The sequence below is a fragment of the Pseudorca crassidens genome, chromosome 6 (genome assembly GCF_039906515.1).
Source record: "Pseudorca crassidens isolate mPseCra1 chromosome 6, mPseCra1.hap1, whole genome shotgun sequence".
NCBI lineage: Eukaryota > Metazoa > Chordata > Mammalia > Artiodactyla > Delphinidae > Pseudorca > Pseudorca crassidens.
Genome location: NC_090301.1, coordinates 946,455 through 966,082, shown reverse-complemented (window position 1 = coordinate 966,082; position 19,628 = coordinate 946,455). Strand labels below are relative to the sequence as shown.

The 19,628-nt window shown below is 60.9% G+C and overlaps 1 protein-coding gene across 1 annotated transcript; it reads left to right on the top strand.

Moving 5' to 3' along the window:
• Nucleotides 1-820: 820 nt before the first annotated feature.
• AGXT (alanine--glyoxylate aminotransferase) lies at nt 821-11,924 on the top strand. Its single transcript, XM_067740002.1, has 11 exons — nt 821-1,197; nt 1,293-1,485; nt 2,800-2,864; nt 3,037-3,137; nt 4,840-4,910; nt 6,391-6,475; nt 6,743-6,838; nt 7,584-7,653; nt 9,017-9,112; nt 9,675-9,803; nt 10,065-11,924. Exons 1-11 carry the CDS (start codon nt 967-969, stop codon nt 10,170-10,172), a joined length of 1,245 nt encoding a protein of 414 aa, XP_067596103.1. The 5' UTR covers nt 821-966; the 3' UTR covers nt 10,173-11,924.
• Nucleotides 11,925-19,628: the final 7,704 nt, after the last annotated feature.

Sequence of the window (19,628 nt, the reverse complement as noted above, 5' to 3'; positions counted from 1 at the left end):
TTACTGAGGCCCAGGCGTCAGATCCCTAAACACAAAACGGGAAGTGCTGGCAAGCTCCAACCCGGCCCCTTGAGAGCTGTCAGAAGCAAGAGCTACTCAGAGAGCATCCGGTCCAGTGCCTCCCCGGCCTGGTCACCCACAACGCAGGGCTCCTTCGATGTCCCAGGACGCCAGCGGCTCTGCTGGGCTGCCGCCCTGGGCTGGGCCTGGCTCCTCCTGCAGGGAGTCTTGGTCGCATTTATTCGACCCACGTGCTGACTCAGAAGCTGCGGAGGCTCCCCAGTGAGCACCCCTTGGTTACGTGTGTGGAGACCAATCATCGGGGCCCTCAGGTGTAGACGGGCAGAGGAAATACTCCAAAAGGATCAAGAATGGACATGTCCTCAGTGTGTACATATGTGTGTTTATACACGTGGAGCATATATTTTCTGAAGTGAGTCTTTCCGGGAGCTAAGCCAGAATCAGCAAACTGTGGCCCTGGGCCAAATCTGGCCCACCGCTTCTTTTATAAATAAAGTTTTATTAGCACACAGCCACACCCTTGTAACCGCCTTCTCACCACCACAGCAGGGCTGAGTAGTTTTAACACAGCCTGCAGGTCTGCCAAGTCTGAAATGTTGGCGCTCTAGTCACATAAGAAAAACGCTGGGGCCCCCTGAGCCCAGCCAGGCGTACCAGGCTGGGCATCCTTCGGGGACGGAGAGGGAGGGGTGGCTGGAGGGCAGAGGGCAGCTTGCCAAGATCTGTTTTTCACTGACTGGACTTTGTTGGCTCCTCCTCTCCCACCGAGGGTTCAACACCCCTGCTTCCAAGCCTTCACGTGCAGGACAAGCATTGATAACGGCCTGGTAACAACGACACACAGCAAAAGACAGCAGGTGGAGCAGAAACCCGTCAACCAGGCTCACCTCCTGGACGCCTCCGTGTCCTCCGGTGCCCATCGTCCAGTGCAGGGCCTGCTGGGAAATGCTCCGGGCACTGACCGCGGCCAGTGCGGCCCTGGGGCACAAGGCGGCAGGTTGGGTGAGGACCATGGCCTCCCACCCACTGCTGGTGGCCCCCCCAGAAGCCCTGAGTAAGCCCCTGTCCCTCCCCAGCCGGCTTCTGCTGGGGCCCGGCCCCTCTAACCTGACCCCCCGCGTCATGGCGGCTGGGGGGAGGCAGACAATAGGACACATGCACAAGGAGATGTTCCAGGTAGGCCACTGAGACACAGCGGTCAGTGCCCTGAGTGGCCTCCTCCCTGGGGTGGGAGTAGGGGAGGCGGTGACCTGCATGTCCACTGCCCCCAGATCATGGACGAGATCAAGCAAGGCATCCAGTACGTGTTCCAGACCCGGAACCCCCTCACGCTGGCCATCAGCGGCTCAGGGCACTGCGCACTGGAGGCCGCCCTGTTCAACCTCCTGGAGCCGGGGGACTCCTTCCTGGTCGGGGTCAACGGCATCTGGGGTCAGCGGGCCCAGGACATCGGGGAGCGCATCGGTAAGAGACGGTGTGGGCGTGGGGTGCGGCCCTTCTCTCCATCCTTCCCCAGAGGCCTCCCTCCTCCGGCACAAAGCCTGGAAGCCCCCCTCTCCAGGTACCAACCTCGGGCCCTGAGCACTTACCCCCCCTGGAGGCCCTTCACGCATCCCCCTGCCTGCCAGCCTGCTGTCTCCTCCAAGAGGGCGTCGGGATGCTCGAGGGGCCCCCATCCCCCTGGTCTCCCGGAGTTTGGGGAACAGCTATTTCCGGAGCCCGTGGTGGGGACGGCACTGCAGGGACTCCTCTGGTCTCAGCACGAACCCAGAGCATCCCCGCAGCTGTCTGAGGTCCCCAGGGGCCACCTCTACCCTGTCACAGGACAAGGTTTCAGAAGCTGACATCCCCCCCTCAAAATCTCAGAAACAGCTGTTTCTAGAGCTGCAAAATACGGACGTATGGACAGGGTGTCCAGTTCCAGAGTAAAATTTACTAAAGGAAGAGACAGAAGTCGAAAGCCCTAGGGTGCATTGGGTTTAATGATTTACCGCGGGTTTGGAAACATCACGGAACCCCTGCCTGGTCAGCTCCGCACATGGGCACACTCGGTCCAGGTTAATGGACAACCCCCGACAGCCCGAGGGCATCCTGACCCCTCACCGGGGCCCCTCCAGTGCACATGCCGGTTTTCAAGGGGAGCTCGGGTCAGGCAGGGTCCGGGACCCTGAGCGGACCTCGGCCACCCTCCTGGCCTGGGCAAGCCCCTCCCCTGCCTCCACCACACACCTCAGGCCCCTGAGGCTGGATGGTCCTAGGGCCTCCCTGCCTCCTGCATATGACACTGGGGGCCTGCTGTGCACGGGGGTGCAGGGCTTCAAGAGACAGAGCAGGACCAGGGCCTGCCTCCCTGGAGCCCCAAGGCCCCAGAGGGGGCAAAGCCTGCTCCCGCACCCCCTCAATCCTTCACCCAGTCATCCACCAAATGCATGGCCCCTCTGCAGCTACCCTCTGCTGGGAAGCGCCCATCTGCTCAGCCTGGCACAGATGCTTCCCTACTTCCCATGTGGAGAGGGCTGCAAAGGACCAGGGTGCCCCGGCCTGGCTGGGCTCAGGGAAGGTGGGCTGGGGAGGCGACAGTGGAGCTGAGGGACCCGCTCTCATCCACGGCACCCCGGAACCTGGGTTCACCAAGCACACTCCACCTTCCCCCTCCAGCAGCGGCTGGGGGCAGGCATGGGCGGCCCTCACAGGACCCACCTGCTCAGCCGGGCCTCTGTCCCCAGCACTGGCTCCCCCCAGCGTGCGGGGACTGCTCACCACTCACTCTGCCCCCAGGAGCCCGCGTACACCCCATGATCAAGGACCCTGGAGGCCACTTCACGCTGCGGGAGGTGGAGGAGGTACGGGGGGTGCGCCAGCCCGGGGAGGGGGCCGGTCAGCTGGTGGGGCAGGAGGGGTTGAGGGGCGTCCAGCTCCCACTGCCCAGATTTGCACTGTCCCTGGGGAGGGGGACAGACGGAGGCCCCTTCCCCGCACTGGGTCTGCCCATGGCTGTAACCTCTGTCCTCTCAGGCCCTGGCCCAGCACAAGCCCGTGCTGCTGTTCCTGACCCAGGGAGAGTCATCCAGTGGCGTGCTGCAGCCCCTCGATGGCTATGGGGAGCTCTGCCACAGGTGAGCCTGTCCCCTCAGGTGTCCGCACAGGTGAGCCTGTCCCCTCAGGTGTCCGCACAGGTGAGCCTGTCCCCACCGGTGAGCCTGTCCCCTCAGGTGTCCACACAGGTGAGCCTGTCCCCTCAGGTGAGCCTGTCCCCTCAGGTGGGCCTGTCCCCACAGGTGAGCCTGTCCCCTCAGGTGTCCGCACAGGTGAGTCTGTCCACACAGGTGAGCCTGTCCCCTCAGGTGTCCGCACAGGTGAGCCTGTCCCCACAGGTGAGCCTGTCCCCTCAGGTGTCCGCACAGGTGAGCCTGTCCCCACAGGTGAGCCTGTCCCCTCAGGTGTCCGCACAGGTGAGCCTGTCCCCTCAGGTGTCCGCACAGGTGAGCCTGTCTCCTCAGGTGTCCACACACGTGAGCCTGTCCACACAGGTGATCCTGTCCCCTCAGGTGAGCCTGTCCACACAGGTGAGCCTGTCCCCTCAGGTGAGCCTGTCCGCACAGGTGAGCCTGTCCGCACAGGTGATCCTGTCCCCTCAGGTGAGCCTGTCCGCACAGGTGAGCCTATCCCCACAGGTGAGTCTGTCCCCTCAGGTGAGCCTGTCCACACAGGTGAGCCTGTCCCCTCAGGTAAGCCTGTCCCTCGGGGGAGCCTGTTCCAGGGTGGCAGTGCTGGGGGCAGAGCCAAGCACAGCTCAGACCCAGTCTGAGGACAGGGTGGGAGTGTGGTGGGCTGCTGGCCGGTCCCCCCAGCCTCTGCCGTGTGATGGTGGTGCAGGTCCTCGGGGGTCCTCCTGGCTCTGGGCCGAGGCTGGATGGACCCTCCCATCTGAGAGCAGGGTCAGGTGTCCCCCCAGTGCCACTGCCCTCCTGGCCCCATGACTAGGGAGGGCTCAAGCTGACCCTGCAGCCTTGGTGCCAGGGCCTGCCCCCCTTGCCCCGAGGTCCCAGAGCCCCAAAGCAGCACCGTCCTCCACTGCCTTCCGCCAGGTTCCCCCACCCCTGCATGGGCTGCCCAGGGCCTTGGGTGGGGTCGGGGGGATTCCCTCCTAGGACCAGCAGTCGTGCTCTGGACAGCTGACCACAGGGTGGGAGGAGAGAAGCTCCACTGACAGGCAGGGTCACCCTGGCAGGGCTGCCATCCTCCATGGGGGCCTCGGGCCCACTGGGCACAGCCCAGCCAGGACCACCTGCCGCCTGGGGTCTTGTCCAGTGAATCAAGCTCACAGATGTCACCTGGGCTATGACTCCCATAGGTCCGCGTGGAATACTCTTCGTGTGTTTTTTAAAGAAAATGTGGAGGTGGAGGAAAGTCAGAGGTTTCAGTTCAGGCTGTTCCTGGACTCTGTCCTCCCATGCTCTGGACTTCTGCCCTGTGGGCTGTCAGCAGAAGAGATGCAGCCTTGTGCTAGGCTGGTCCCTGGACCCCACATGGCCCTTGGGCCTGAGCAGTCAGAGCACCCAGCCAGCCCCCAGGACACAGACTGCCTGGCTGGCCTCACGAGTACCTGGGTCCGGCCACCTGGGGCCCCCAGGGTGACTCGCTGTGCCGGGGGCTCACCCAGGTTCAGACACAGAGCTGGTCCCGGGGGGCTGTGGGAGGTGGGAGGCTCCCCTGCTTCCCCGGTGGCCCTTCTAAAGGCTCTTAAGGCCCCTCCAGAAACCCCACCCCGGGGCAGAGTCTGACGCCCCTCCTGCTCTCTGCTGCCCCTCCCCCCAGGTACCAGTGCCTGCTGCTGGTGGACTCGGTGGCATCCCTGGGCGGGGTCCCCATCTACATGGACCAGCAGGGTAAGGGAGTGCCCCCCGCCCAGCCACCCACCGGTGGCCCGAAGCGTCAGAAGCCCTGGCTGGGGGTGTGCTGTGCCAGGGCCTGCGGGTCCGTCGGCTGCATACGGATTAGGCGCTGGTCTCCACAAGGCGTGGGAGAGCCGCCAGCTCCTCACGGGGCAGGACACGCTCCAGAGACTGGCCACACCCCGTGTTTCTGCTGGGCCGTCGGGCCGGGACCGGGCGGCAGGCGGGAGGAAGGGACCCTCCAGGGGAGGCATTTGGAGAGGCACCCAGAGCCTTGGAGGAGGTGTGGGGGCAGTGCCAGGGCCCCTGCCAATCAGGGCGGAGACCCCCCTAACACCTGTCACACGCCGGGAGCACCGCTGACATTGTCACCTGCAGGCCAGCCCGGGGAAGCTTTCCAGGCCCAGCATCTCCTCAGGGAGGAAAGCCCGGCTCCACTCTGGGTGGTGCTGCGTCCACGGCCGCCCGGCCCACTTGGCCTGGTCCGCTTCTGCCTCTGCAGAGGGCTCTGCTCCGCGGGATCCAGTGCTGAAGGGGGAGCCTTCTGGGCTGACCCCAAACCACTGCTCTGAAAGGACAGGCACACAGAGGGGCCCTGGGGATGGGAGCAGGCGGGCAGTGCTGTCCCCGGGATGCCCACCCTGGGCCTCCAGGCTGGCCGCCCCCGCCGTGGAGGGAGAAGCCGGGCAAGGAGGCTCCAGCCTGAGGCCCAGGCCGCAGAGCAGCAGGGCCAGGCTCAGGACCTCTGGCCTTCACTGCCCCCCACCGGCCTCCACGGGACCCTGTGGGTCAGCAGACGTCAACCTAATGTCAGCAAGGTCGCTCGTGTTGCTGGTCCTGAGTATTCATCGCTTGTGTGAACCCCCACTTCACCCCTTTCCTCTCGGGAGAACGTTGGGTCCGCCCAGTTTTAGGCTTTAGGAATGAACTGTAAAGAACATTCCGGGTCCACCCGTCCGTGCACCTGGGCATGCAGTTGCCTCGGGTCCCCACCCTCAGGGAGTCAGAGACGGTGCAGGGCTTGGATCTGAATCCTGGCCCTTCGTCCTCCCGGCTTTGGGCTTGACCACCGCCCTCTGCTGCTGCCCCATAATTTGAAACTCCCCTCAGGCTGTGTGGGAGCCCAGGGGACGGGCACTGCAAGATGTGAAGGAAAAACCCATTTGCTGCTCCACCCTCCGCCGCCCCCCACTCTCTCCCAGCGCTTGACCCCAGACGTGTGGGTTTTCCACACCAGGCAGATGCTAACGGGTGCCCTCCAGTTAGCTCAGCCCACCTGCAATAGCGTCGGACCCCACAGGGTAAGGGTCTAGTCCTCCAACACTGTCCCTCCCATTTCTGACACCAGTTGCATGGTGGGTCCCAGGTTCCTGCAACGTCTGCTGGACTCTCAGGACCTGGGCTGGGCAGCCCCCCCGTGACCCCTCCCCCCCGTGGGGCTCAGCCCCTGAGCATGCGTCCCTCCCCTCCACAGGCATCGATGTCTTATACTCGGGCTCCCAGAAGGTCCTGAACGCCCCTGCAGGCACCTCGCTCATCTCCTTCAGCGACAAGGCCAAGTGAGTGTGCCCCGCCCCCAGCCAGGGCTGGACGGGCAGCAAGGCCAGGTGGCCCCGAGGAGGGAGGGACAGAGCAAGGGAAGGGACGGCTCCTCGGGCCGTGCTCTGCAATGCTCCCCCCAGTGACAGGCGCACACCCTCGAGGCAGAGGCACAGCTGGGCCGCAGGGGCCTGAATACAGACACGGGGGTCCTGGGGGCCCCACCCATCTGGCTCACTTCTGAGCAACGGGGGGCTGGGGGCATTCAGGCTGATTCTCCTCCCCAGAAATAAGATCTACACTCGGAAGACCAAGCCCTTCTCCTTCTACCTGGACATCAAGTGGCTGGCCAACTTCTGGGGCTGTGACGACAAGCCCAGGCTGTGAGAGAGGGGGCGGGGCTGGGCAGGGAGGAAAGGGGGTGGGTGGGTGGGGGGAGGGAAGTGCTAAGCCCAGGATGTGAGAGAGGGGGCGGGGCTGGGCAGGGAGGAAAGGGGGTGGGTGGGTGGGGGAGGGAGGTGCTAAGGGGTGGGAGCCTCCACCCTCATGCCCTCACACCCCAGCTGGAGCCCAGTGCCAAGCCTTCAATGCCCCCAGCGGGGTCCCCCCCATTCCTCCCAGGCCCCCCAGGCATGGTCCCCACCCCACTTTCCATGGGCCCTCTCCTCCCAGAAGTCCCAGCGCATCTGCAGGCACTTTGGACCTGGCCTGACACATCTTCCCAATCCTGGGCCTTGCTTTACCCATCTCTCAGAGGGAGTGGGGGACAGGGGGCTCTCTGTGAGGTGGCTTTGACCCTAACCCGAGGCCCCTTACGTGACACACGTAGACAGGGACACCAGGAACTGCGCCCTATGCAGCGGGCCCAGCGGGGCACTGGGGCCACAGGTGGGAGCCAGTGCCTGGTCTCCAGCCCAGTCAGCCTCTCCCCGCAGCCCGGCCAGTGCCCTGCTCTGAGCCAGGCTCTCCCCACATCTGGCTGCAGGTCTGTAGCCCCCAAGCTGGACCGCGCTCCCCTGGGTGGGGGCCGACCCCTCGTCAGAGAGCCTGGGCCAGCTGGGGCTGGGAGAGACACAGTCACTGCCCTGGCCCCGCCCAGTGACCTGGCCACCCGCTCCTGTCTTCCAGATACCATCACACCACCCCCGTCGTCAGCCTGTACAGCCTGAGAGAGAGCCTGGCCCATCTAGCAGAGCAGGTGAGCGGAGGGGCAGCGGAGCAGCGTGGAGCGGGGACCCGGCAGGTGCTGAGGCTGGCGAACCGCTGGGTGGCCCCCACCCCGAGATTCCCTGATTGGGGGCAGGGGGCGAGAGGGATGCTAAGACTCGGTTGGTTTGCTGAGGGGCCCGCAGGAAGGAAGAGGTGCTGGGGGCCTTGCTGGAGAGTAGCCCTGAGTGGGGAGGGGGATAGGCTCTGGGCAGGCATGGGGTGGGCGCGGGGGGTGGCGAGCCGGCTGCCAGCTGAGGGTAGAGGCCCCGGAGGATAGAGCCCTGAGGGCAGATGCGGCGAAAGGGCAGGTGTGGACCCCCTTCCAGGCCCTAGGTTCTTAGTGAAGCGCTCAGCGCGGGCCTGGCTGAGCAGAGGGCCCAGGTGGGAGGAAGAGAGGGCGGGCGGCCAAGAAGTGGAGCCAGAGGGCGGGGGGGGGGGGAGTGAGACCACCGTCAGGAGGCTTGGCTGTGCCCTCGGCCACTACCCGCTCCCGGGTGTGGGCAGGAGCCACGTGGGGACAGCTGGGTGTGACCACGACCAGGGTGGTGCCTTGGCCCAGTGCAAGGTCCACACTCTCGGGACCCAGGAGGCCAAGTCTGGCCCAGGCCAGGAAACACAGCCCCAGGACGGCCCCCAGGGGCCCTGCCAGCTGGCGGTCCAGAGGCCGGGAGAGACCTGGGCCAAGACCTGCCTCCAGCAAGGCTGCAGTGCTGCGCCGGCCACGTCTGCCCCCTGCGTCCACCCACGTCGCCACCGGCCCAGGGCTGGGCTAGTGTCCCATGGGCTGGGTGGGACATGGTAGTGTCCCATGGGCTGGGCTAGACTCGAGGTGTCCCGTGGGCTGGGTGGTCACCTGTGCAGCCGGGAGAGAGGCCGGGAGCTGACGCTTGCAGGGCAGGGGACTGGGCCACGGCTGGGAGCTGTGCCGCCGGAGAGGCTGGACCCCCGTGGAGTAGGGACTGTGGGCTCAGCGGCTGGGAGGGCAGGAGGCAGCGTGCAGCCCAGAAGCCTTTCTGCCCCCAGGCAGCCCCCCACCTCTGGCCAGGTCGTCCCCACCCCTCCCAGGGGCCTGGAGGATCCAACAACCAGCTGGGCCGCCACGTCCCCCTCCCAGACCCAGACTATTTCCACCTCCCTGAGGTAGCCCGGGCCCGGCCCCTGGGGCAGAGTCAGGGCCCTGAACCTGGGGCTCCAGGGGGCTCCCGAGGCGCTCAGGGTCCAGGCCAAGAGAGGAGCCCCTCCCCCGGCCAAAGTTGCCCCCCCCGGTGGATGCCAGCCAGTTTCTCCCTCTCTGCCCACCGAGGAGGGCCCCCAGCCCACCCTGCCCACCCCACTGCCCTCTCCCCACCCAGGGCCTGGAGAAGAGCTGGCAGCAGCACCGCGAGGCCTCAGAGTACCTGCACGGGCGCCTGCAGGGGCTGGGCCTACAGCTCTTCGTGAAGGATCCGGTGAGGAGGGCGGGGGCAGAGGGCATCACATGGCAGTGGGGGGAGGGCGAGCTCCTGTCCAGCCCCCTTTATGGATATGCAGTTCTGGTGGGGGCAGGGGCGGTCCTGGGGATGGGGGCACAGTCCCCGTCATGGTCACGGTTTCCTGGCCTCCGGATCTCAGGACATTTAGTTGGATGCCTCCACTTCCCCCAGAGCCTCTCCGTCTGGAGTAGTTATGGGTGCTCCCTGAGCTGGAGGACGCCAATCGGCCTCCAGAACGCCAGCCAGACACCATCCTGGAGGGGCTGGGGGTAGGGGGTCAGCTGAATAAGCCAGCGTGTGGCCTGTCAGAGAACAGACACACAGAGGGGTCCCTGGAGGCTGGAAGCCCTGCTCTGAGCACCAGCCGGTAGGCGTGGCTCCTGGGGCGGTGGTGACCTCGCTCTCCTGGGGCCCCTTCTCCGTCCCCCACATGCACCCCTGCCTGCCCCTTTGGAGCCTGCGGCCAGGGCTGGCCAGGCCAGGGCAGGTGGAGCTGGCTGTGATGGCACGAGGTGGCTGAGCCCGGCCTGTCCTGCAGGCGATCCGTCTGCCCACCGTCACCACCGTGGCCGCACCTGCGGGCTACGACTGGAGAGACCTCGTCAGCTACGTCATGGACCACTTCAGCATCGAGATCACGGGCGGCCTCGGGCCCTCGGTGGGGAAGGTGAGGGGGGCCTTCTGTGCTGAGTGTACCACATGCAGGCCGAGGTCAGCAGTCGTCTGCGGACCCGGTACAGCAGGGCGTCAGGAAGGGAGCACCTTCTCTGAACCCCGGGGGCTGTACGGGGAGTGACCTAGGCCACGTGTACCCTCCCACCCACTTCCTCCCGCACAGGGGGACACCAGCTGGCTCTGCCCTGGCCTCAGTCACAGCCAGGCAGGACCCCAGACAGAGGCTGACATCTGCGCCCCGCCCCCGCCCTAGGTGCTGCGGATCGGCCTGCTGGGCTGTAACGCCTCCCGGGAGAACGTGGACCGAGTGATTGGGGCCCTGCAGGAGGCCCTGCAGCGCTGCCCCCAGAACAAGCTGTGACCCGGCTGCCTGTCCCATGCTCACGCAGTGACTGCGGGTGGGAGCCCAGGGGCAAACAGACTCTGCCAGGGGGACAGGGACAGGACAGCTGCTGACCCAGCCCGGGTGAAGGGGGGAGGGGCAGGGCCGGGCAGGGGCCTGACCCCTCCGAGTGGAGCTTCCTGGATGTGGGCTGTTTGGACCCTCAGCGCCTCCCCAGCGAGCGGCCGTCCCCATAGGTCACTGGCCTGGGAATGTTCAATAAAGAAGCCGCTGGTCATCTGTCCTCACTGTGTGGGGCCGGGCTGCGGAGGAGTCTGGCAGGAAGGCCCCCCGCTCCCTGACTGCACCTCTGTTGCGGGGAGCTCAGGGAGCGGATCCTCGCCCGGGCCTCCCCAGGGCTGGAGGATGGGGTGTGTGACCGTCAGCTGGGCCGGGCGCCCTGACACTGCACACCCTGGGCCCAGACCTTGAACCTGCAAAACACATCCTCACGTACGACCTCCACGGAAGGCCCGCAGGGTGGCGGGACTAGGGCACCAAGATGTCCAAGGGCAAACAGCCAGGACTCGAGCCCTGGAGACTCAAGGGCACACCGCAGGCACGCAAGCCACTGCAGGCGCGGAGCGTCTGGGAGTTCGCAGCCCTGGGGCCACTCTGCAGCCCCCAGCCCCTCCCCCTCCTCTGCCTGGCTCCCCCGACCCCTGTCCCTTCGCTCCTGCCCCTCACTGGCTTCTGCCTATGCCAGGCTCCCTCGCCTCTCCTTCCTGGGAAGGGTCAGGCCAGGCCAGAGCAGCGTGTGCTGCAGCCACAGCCACGTCCACACGTCCAGGTCCTCACGTCCACACGTCCAGGTCCTCACGCAGAACCTCTAGGATGCACGCCATTGCTCCCTCTGGTCGAGATGGGCACCCACCCCATGCAGCCCTGTGTCTCTGTGGAGGGCTGGGGCTGGCCTGGCTCCAGCCCGCTGCTCACCCAGCTGGGCGCTGGACACAGCTCTGGGCACTGGGGTGGGGCTCTGAGCAGACCCGAGGCCCGCTGCCCCGTGGTGCTCACAGCCACTGGGAGAGATGGCACTGATAGGGCGACCCAGACACTGTCACAGGGTAGCTGTGATCAGCGCAGGAGCTGAGAGGCCAGAGGGTCTGCAATCCCACTTTTAAGGTCCTACTTGCTCCTGTGTTTCTTTTATGGTCTGTGCTGTTTGGATCCTCCCTAGGAAACCTCTGCCTCCCTTGAGGTCCCGAGGATCTGTTCCCGTGTTTTCCTCTAGAAACTTTGTGGTGTCAGGTTTAATGCTGAGGTTTATGACCCACCTCACGTTGACTTTGTCCGTGGAGGCGAGAAGGGGGCGAGGTTCATTTTTATCCAGGCTGATACCCAGTCTTTGCCATGTTTGTTAAATAGCCCTTCCTTCCCATCTAGTTGATGCGGCCCCTTTGCCAGCTGACCATGGGTGCAGGCCTCCTTCCGCCTCTGTTCCCGTTCGTTGCTCAATTTATCCGCCCTTATGTCCACACCACACCGTCTTAAGTACATCAGCTTTATAGAGAGTTTTGAAATCACGTAGTGAGCGTCCTCCAGTTTCATTCTCCCTTTTAAAGATTGTATTTCCTATCCTAGATCTTTTGAATTTGCATACAAATTTTAGTCATCTTGTCTATTTCCTCAGAATAGCTTACTGGAATTTTGGTGGGAATTGCACTAAATCTATACATCAAGTTAAGGACAATGGAAACTATTAAAATATTACAAATTCTTGTTCATGAACATTAATTTAGGTCTTTTAAAATTAAACTTAGCCGTGTTTCCAGTTTTCAGTGTAGAGGTCTTACGCATCTTTTATGTGATGTATTCCCAGGTGTCTGGGTTTTGTTTTATGTATAAATTAATTTTTGGCGGCATTGGGTCCTCGCTGCTGCGCGTGGGCTTTCCCCAACTGCCCATGAAGGGGGGCTACTCCTCATCGTGGTGCGCGGGCCTCTCACTGTTGTGGCCTCTCCCGTTGAGGAGCACAGGCTCCGGAGGTGCAGGCTCAGCGGCCATGGCTCACGGGCCCAGCCGCTCCACAGCATGTGGGATCTTCCCGGACCGGGGCACGAACCCGTGTCCCCTGCATCGGCAGGCGGACTCTCAACCACTGCGCCACCAGGGAAGCCCTGTAAATGGTATTTTTAAATTTTCATTTCCAATAGTGATTCTTAATATATAGATTTATAGCTAACTCTTCTCTATAAGCAAACCTAGTAGTTTCTTTGTAGAGTCCTTGCGAATTTCTATGCAATCAAGTCGTCTATGAATAACAACATTTTCACTCCTTCTTTTCCAGTGTTCATATCTTTTCATCATTTTTTCCTGCCTCGTGGCACAGGTGAGGACCCTGTACCAGGTGGCTCCCGATGGGCAGCTTGGAGCACACGGTCCGCTGGGGTCTCGCAGGCAGGGCCTCGTTCTCTGCCAGGGCTGCGCATCATGGTAGACACTGTGCTGAGCAGTGAGGCTGCAGATGACGTGGTCCCGCTCCACCACCTCCACGACCACGTTAGGGTTTCCAGAGATGCCACGCGCTGCCCACTCTCCCCGGGTCCCACCAGCACCTGCACCTGCACCTGCTGGAGAGCCCAGCTGGGCTCTGACCCCACTCGGAACCCACAACCTTCCAAGTCACTTACCCTCCGCACTTTGGGATGAATATGTCTAACAAGGCATCCAGCGAACTGCTAGCTAATGCCCCCAGGTCTTCTTCGCAGGATGTAATCAAAACGGTGAACCAGAGTGACGTTCTACAGGATGTCCCAATGATAAAGGCCCATCAGGCTTATGTTGTGACACAGAGCACGAGGATGAACCTGGGGCAAGATCGCGAACTTACGTTGTTGCCTCTTCCAAGTGAATGCAAACTGTTTCCGACCCTCCTCTCTAAAGGGGGTTGAAGAGAATGCATTTCCCAGATCAGTAGTCACCTAGCACGTCCCAGAGGCTGTGCTGTCTGTTCTACTAAAGAAACCACAAAGTACAGCACCTGGGTTGCAGGGTACGACTTGGTTCGGTTTATGTAATCCACTGCCAGTCACCACAATCCCACTGAGTTTTTATTTTTTAAGACACATTTTTAGAGCAGGTTTAGGTTCTTAGCAAAATAGAGAGGAAGCGTCAGAAATTTCCCATACACCCCCTACCCCTAGCGGTATGTAGTCTTCCCCACTGTCAACACCCCCGACCAGCATGTTATATTTGCTGGAATTAGTGAGCCTACATTGACGTGTCCTAATCATCTAAGGTTTAGAGTTTACAGTAGGACTCACTCTGGGTGCTGTACATTCTATGGGTCTGGACAAACGTATAATGACATGTGTCCACCATTATAGTATCATACAGAGCATTTTCACTGCCCTAAAGTCCCCTGTGCCCCACCCATTCATCCCTACCCCTACCGCAAACCCTGGCAATCACTGATCTTTTTGCTGTCTCCATAGTTCTGCCTTTTCCAGAATGTCATAGAGTTGGAAGCATACAGTATGTAGCCTTTTTCAGATTGGCTTCTTTCACTTAATAATATGCATTTAAGCTTCCTCCATGTGTTTTCATGGCTTGATAGCTCATTTCTTTTGAAGTCTGAATAATATTCCATTGCCTGGATGGACCACAGTCTATTTATCCACTCGCCTACTGAAGGACATCTCAGTTGCTTCCAGGTTTTGGTAACTATGAGTAAGGTTGCTATGAACATCTGCATGCAGGTTTTTGTGTAGACGTAAGTTTTCAGCTGCTTTGGTTAAATACTAAGGGGTATGATTGCTAGATCGTATGGTGAGAGTATGTTTAGTTGTACAAGAAACCACCACATTGTCTTCCAGGGCGGCTGCACCGTGTTGCATTCCCACCAGCAACGCATGAGCGTTCCTGTTGCTCCACATCCTCGCCAGCATGGTGTTGTCAGAGTTCCGCATTTTGGCCATGCTGATAGGGGTGTAGCGGCACCTCACATTAACTCGTATTTCCCCTGATGACCTATGATGTGGAGCATCTTTTCAGATGCTCATTTTCCATCCGCATATCTTCTTTGGTGAGCTGTCTGTTAAGGCCATTGGCCCACTTTTTGGTCGGGTTGTTTCTTTTCTTGTTGAGTTTTAAGAGTTCTTTGCATATTTCAGATAACAGTCCTTTATCAGGTGTGTGTTTTGCAAATTTTTTCTCCCATTATGTGGCTTGTCTTCTCACTCTCTTGATATTGTCTTTCACAGAGTGAAGGTTTTTAATTTCAGTGACAGCCAGCTTATCCACTGCTTTTTTCATGCCTTTGGCGTTGTGTCAAAAGTCAATACCATACCCAAGGTTATTTGGGTTTTCTCCCGTGTTACCTTCTAGGAGATTTATAGTTTTATGCTTTACATTTTGCTGTCTGGTCTGTTTTGAGCTCATTTTTGTTAAGGGTGTAAAGTCTGTGTCTAGACTCATTTTTGTCACGTGGCTGTCCAGTGATTGCAGCGCCATTTGAGGAAGAGACCAGCTTGGCGCCATTGTATTGCCTTTGCTCCTCTGTCAGAGGTCAGCTGACTGCATATATGGGTCTCTTTCTGGGCTCTCTACTCTGTTCCATTGATGTATGTGTCTAGTCTCTTGCCGTCCTGATTACTGTAGCTTTAGAGTAAATCTTGAAGTCTGATAGAGTCGGTCCTCCGACTTTGTTCTTCTACTTTAATATTGTGTTGCCTTCTGGGTCTTTTTTCTTTCCATATAAACATTACATCAATCTGTTGATATCCACAAAATAAATTGCTGGGGTTGGGATTGCAGTGAATCTATAGACCAAGTTGGGAAGAACTGACGTCCTGACATACTGAGTCTTCTATCCATGAAGATGAAATATCTCTCCATTTAGTATTATCTTCTTTGATTTTGTTCATCAGAGTTACGCAGTTTTTCTCTAATAGGTTTTGTATATATCTTGTTGGATTTTATCTAAGCATTTCATTTTTGACCCATCTGTTGCTGAGGTCGTCCGGGTGAGTCACAGTTTTGAAGGTGGCTCTAAGCCCTGACACTGCACTGGCACACAGTATGTTTTGCTGGACAATTTTGGCCATGGCAGTAGGTGGTTTTAAAGGCTTCCCCTTGGCCTTTCCTACCACTGTGGCTCTTACTCCTGCTAAGTACAGCCATCCATCCTGATATACCTCCAACAGCAAGGAAATGACCACAGGGTGGGCCTGGACACTTTGCACCCATTACAAATCAGATTGGACCAAGATAATGTCTTCTGCAACCTCCCCTGACTCATGGCAGGGGGTGGGGGGGGTGGGCATCATGGCATTTTTTTGTCTCCTTGTATGAGTGTCAACTCTGGTCCTGAGTCCCACAGCCTTCAGAGAAACTCGCATGTCCTCTCCGTGGCCACAGGTCTTTCTGGAGGAGGTTCAGGGAGGTGGCTCCCACGTGGACTTGCTCAGGGTTTGCAGGCCCTTCTCAGGACCCCGGGGTGTGGGCTGTGGCTCAGAATCTGAGGAGTAACGTCATTGAGAGGCAAAGAGAGTGAAGAGTAGAAAACGCCTGTCACCACCTGAGCCTGGAGCTGGAACCAGCTGGGGAAAGTCTCCTTGGGACCGCCCGGCCCGGCTGGGAAGCCTCGCCCTGCCGTCGCCTCCAGCACCTGCCCAGCCGTCTGCCTCGGCCCCTCTGTCTCTATGGGACTCTGACCTGCAGGGAGGAGGCGCTGCTGCAGAGGAGCTGGGGTCTCTCCTTCCTGACCCTGACCCTCGGGCGTGGGGCCCTCTCTGCACCTTCACTCCACTGTCTGTGATTCGATGATTCTTACATTCCTCCAGCTTCACTTTCCCAAGAATCTCACAATTCTCCTGAATTTGCCCAGGAGACCTGGCGACACTTCGTGTACCCAAAGCGCCAAGGGGCTCTGAGCCTAGAGGAAGGCCCAGCTCCACGCCCGACGGGCCCCACTAGGTACCTGCCCCCCGCTCAGGCGTAGCCCTGTGTCCGGGGAGCGCTCCTCGCTTGGCTCCTGGAGCCCCTCCCCCCGACCAGGGGCACTGAGGTGCCTGAGGCTGGCGTCCACTCTCCCTCCTGTGTGGTCTCCTCTCCCTTGCCGTGCACGTCCATCATCGCCCTTTGCTGACACCCCTGCTCCTGCGGCCCCAGGACCAGGCCAATCTGCCCTCCAACGTCTCAGGCACCTCGTACCCAGCAAGCTCAGCGTGCGTCTCCAGTCTGCCCCCAGAGGGTTCTCCCACCCCCTGCTCCCATCTCGAGGTCACCCTGCTTCCACCCAGTTAGTCCTGGATCTGCTCCCCCTCCCTGCGTGCACACCTCCACCCATAGCCACCCCTCCTCAGCCCCACGTCGCTCCTCCCCGGGCCGCCCAGCCACGGCCCTGAGCCTCCAGAGCCTGCCCACCCCAGAGGAAGGAATCTGGCCCCAGCGCGCGCCTCTGGGTCATCCGTCTCCGGACTTCCATGCTTGCAGGGCTCTCTTCCTACCCTGGCCGGACAGCAGGCCCTGCCTGGCTGAGCCCTGACCCCTCCTGTGGCGCACTGGTCCCCTGCCAGTTCCTCGCTGCCCGCCCCCCCCGGCCCCTCTGCACACGCTCCCCCCCCCGCGCTCTGCCCCTGCCCGCTGCCCTCCCGTGCTTTCCCAGACCTCAGCTCTGATCGGAGCCCTGATGAGCCAGGCCACGTCCTTTCCCCTGCAGCCCCTGGACGGGTGGTAAGTTCCCCAGCAGATGGTAAGCTCCACGCGGCTGGGGCAGTGTGGGCCTCCTCAGCGTGCGCCAGGGGGGCACAGAGGCTGGCACGCAGCCGGCACTTGGACAATGGGTGGAGGCCCAGGAAAGCTGGATGTGAGCCCCGCCTGGACCCGCCAGGACCCAGCCGGGAGAGTGGGGCGAGAGACGAGAGAGACGGGGCCCAGGGCGCAGGGGAAGCAGGCGCCCACCCCAGCCGGCCAGGTAGCATTAGACCACGGGGGAGCCACGTACCTCGGGCCACAGCCGCCAGGACCACAGCCCTGGGACCCCAGCGGGGAGCGAGGGGAAGACCAGACATGCCCAGCATCGTGGGCGGATCTGAAGAGCTCCCCGTGGGCCTTGGCGGCACTGGGCTGGCTGGCCTGCGCGTGTCTGTGTTGCTTCCATCTCTCAGTGTAACTCAGGGCAGCACGGGAGCCTGTATTTCGGGGGTTCCCAGAGGTGCCGGGAAAGGGGTCACGCGTTCCACCTGAACAGGCTTGTGAAATGAGTCCTGGGAGCACAATGGCAGCCCCCGCGAGGGCTCGGCACAGGTGAGGGACGATCCAGGTGGCGAGGGGTTTGCCCCCGGAAGGACACAGGTGGCAGTCCTGCCCTGGGTGCCCTCCAGAGCAGCGTCAGACGGAGGAGAGGACTCTGGCCTCGGCGTGGCCTCGCTCCGCCCTGTCTCCTCGGTTCCCAGCCCATTTGGGGCACATCCCATGTCGCCCACTGTCCCCCATTACTGGACTTCAGACTCGTGCACAGTGATGCCCCTGGGGCTGGAGCCCCTGGATTCCCAGTGATTTCCTGGGAAAGCATTTCCCCCGGGTTACGGGACGTGAGCCCTGACAGCCAGGATCTGTCCCACTGCTGGTCCCCGTGGCCCAGGGGCTGTCCTCCTGACCACCCATCACCACCCCGCGGGCCTGCTACGTGCTAGGAGGGGCCCGGGGGCTGAGGGGAGGCAGGCTGCCCCTGGGGAGGCAGCCACCCAGCCTGCTGCCTTTTCTCACAGGGACCCAGCTCTCAGCGTGTGCCCAGCTCTGACGTAAACACGCAGGGAACCTGCAGGACCAGGTGTGGAAGCGGGTGATGGGACAATCGACCCCCAGGTTGGTGGAGAAGCCTGGGGAGGCACTCGGGTCGGTTCCTGCGCAAGATGCAAGGTGCACGTGTGCTGTCGGGGGGCAGGGGGCGCAGGCAGGGTCTGTCTGTCCAATGGGGCCTGCGGGGGGGAGCCCTGAGGAGGTGAGCTGTCCAGGCGTTTGTGAACACCCGGGCCACCCAAAGAGAAGCAGGCATGTGGCCAACCAGCATGGTCACCGGGAAGGTAACCCCCCCACCAAGTGGGGAGCAGACAGCTGAGCCATGAAGCTTTCCAAGCGGAAGGAAGGCAGGGGTCGCCACAGCCCAGGACGGGGCGGGCAGGGGTCTATGGGGAGAGGAGGGTCCCGAGGGCCTCGGCACAGGGCTGGGGAAGAGGGGGCTGAGAAAGGGGCCCAGGGAGCAGCCACACGGTCATCTGGCGTCACGCAGAGTGACCCAGCTCTGTCGCACAGGCCCAGTCAGTCAGCCCAGGGCCAGACCGGAGTCACTCCCGCCCTCCCCTAGAACGTGGCATCTATCTCACAGCCCGGACTGAAGAAGCTACTAGGGCTCATCGAAGCTGCCAGGTGGGGGAGAAGAATTTGATCCCCAGGTGGTGCCGGCAGATTTGAGTTGTTTTTGTTTTTCTTTTTGAGATGTTTTTATTGTGACGAAAAAACATAACATAAAATTTACCATCTTAACAATTTTTAAGTGTAAATTCAATGACATTAAAAATATTTACGGGCTTCCCTGGTGGCGCAGTGGTTGAGAGTCCACCTACCGATGCAGGGGACAAGGGTTCGTGCCCCAGTCCAGGAGGATCCCACATGCCACGGAGCGGCTGGGCCCGTGAGCCATGGCCGCTGAGCCTGCGCATCCGGAGCCTGTGCTCCGCAGTGGGAGAGGCCACAGCAGTGAGAGGCCCGCGTACCGCAAAAAAAAAAAAAAAAGTCACATCGTGCCACCAAGTTCACCATCCATCTCCAGAACTCTCCTTCTTCCCAAACTGACACTCGGTCCCCTTTAAACACTCCCTCCCCATGCCCCTCCCCCAGCCCCTGGTAAACACCATACTTTCTGTCTCTATGAATTTGACTGCTTTAGAGACCGCATACGAGTGCGATCGGCGCGTTTGTCTTTTTGTGGCTGGCTTATTTCACTCAGCACAGTGTCTTCAAGGTTCATGCGTGCTGTAGCCTGTGTCAGTGCTGCACCCCTTCTGGCCGAGTAATGTCCCATTGTATGCGCAGACCACATTTGCCTATCCACGCATCTATCAGCGAACACTTGGCTGTTGTGAAGTACGCTGCTATGAACACGAGGGTACAAATATCTCTCTGAGACCCTGCTGTCAACTCTTTTGGGTTTGTACCCGGAAGTGGAATTGCTGGATCACGTGGTAATTCTATGTTTAATTTTTTGAGGACGCACCACACTGTTTTCTATAGTGGCTGCACCATGTTTTATTCCCACCAACAATGCACAAGCATTTTGATTTCTCCACATCCTTGCCAATACTTGTGATTTTCTGGGGCTTTTTGTTTGTTTGGTTGGTTGGTGGGTTGGTTGGTTTCTTTTTGGCCGCGCAGCACGGCCTGTGGGATCTTAGTTCCCCGACCAGGGATTGAACCTGGGCCCTCGGAGTC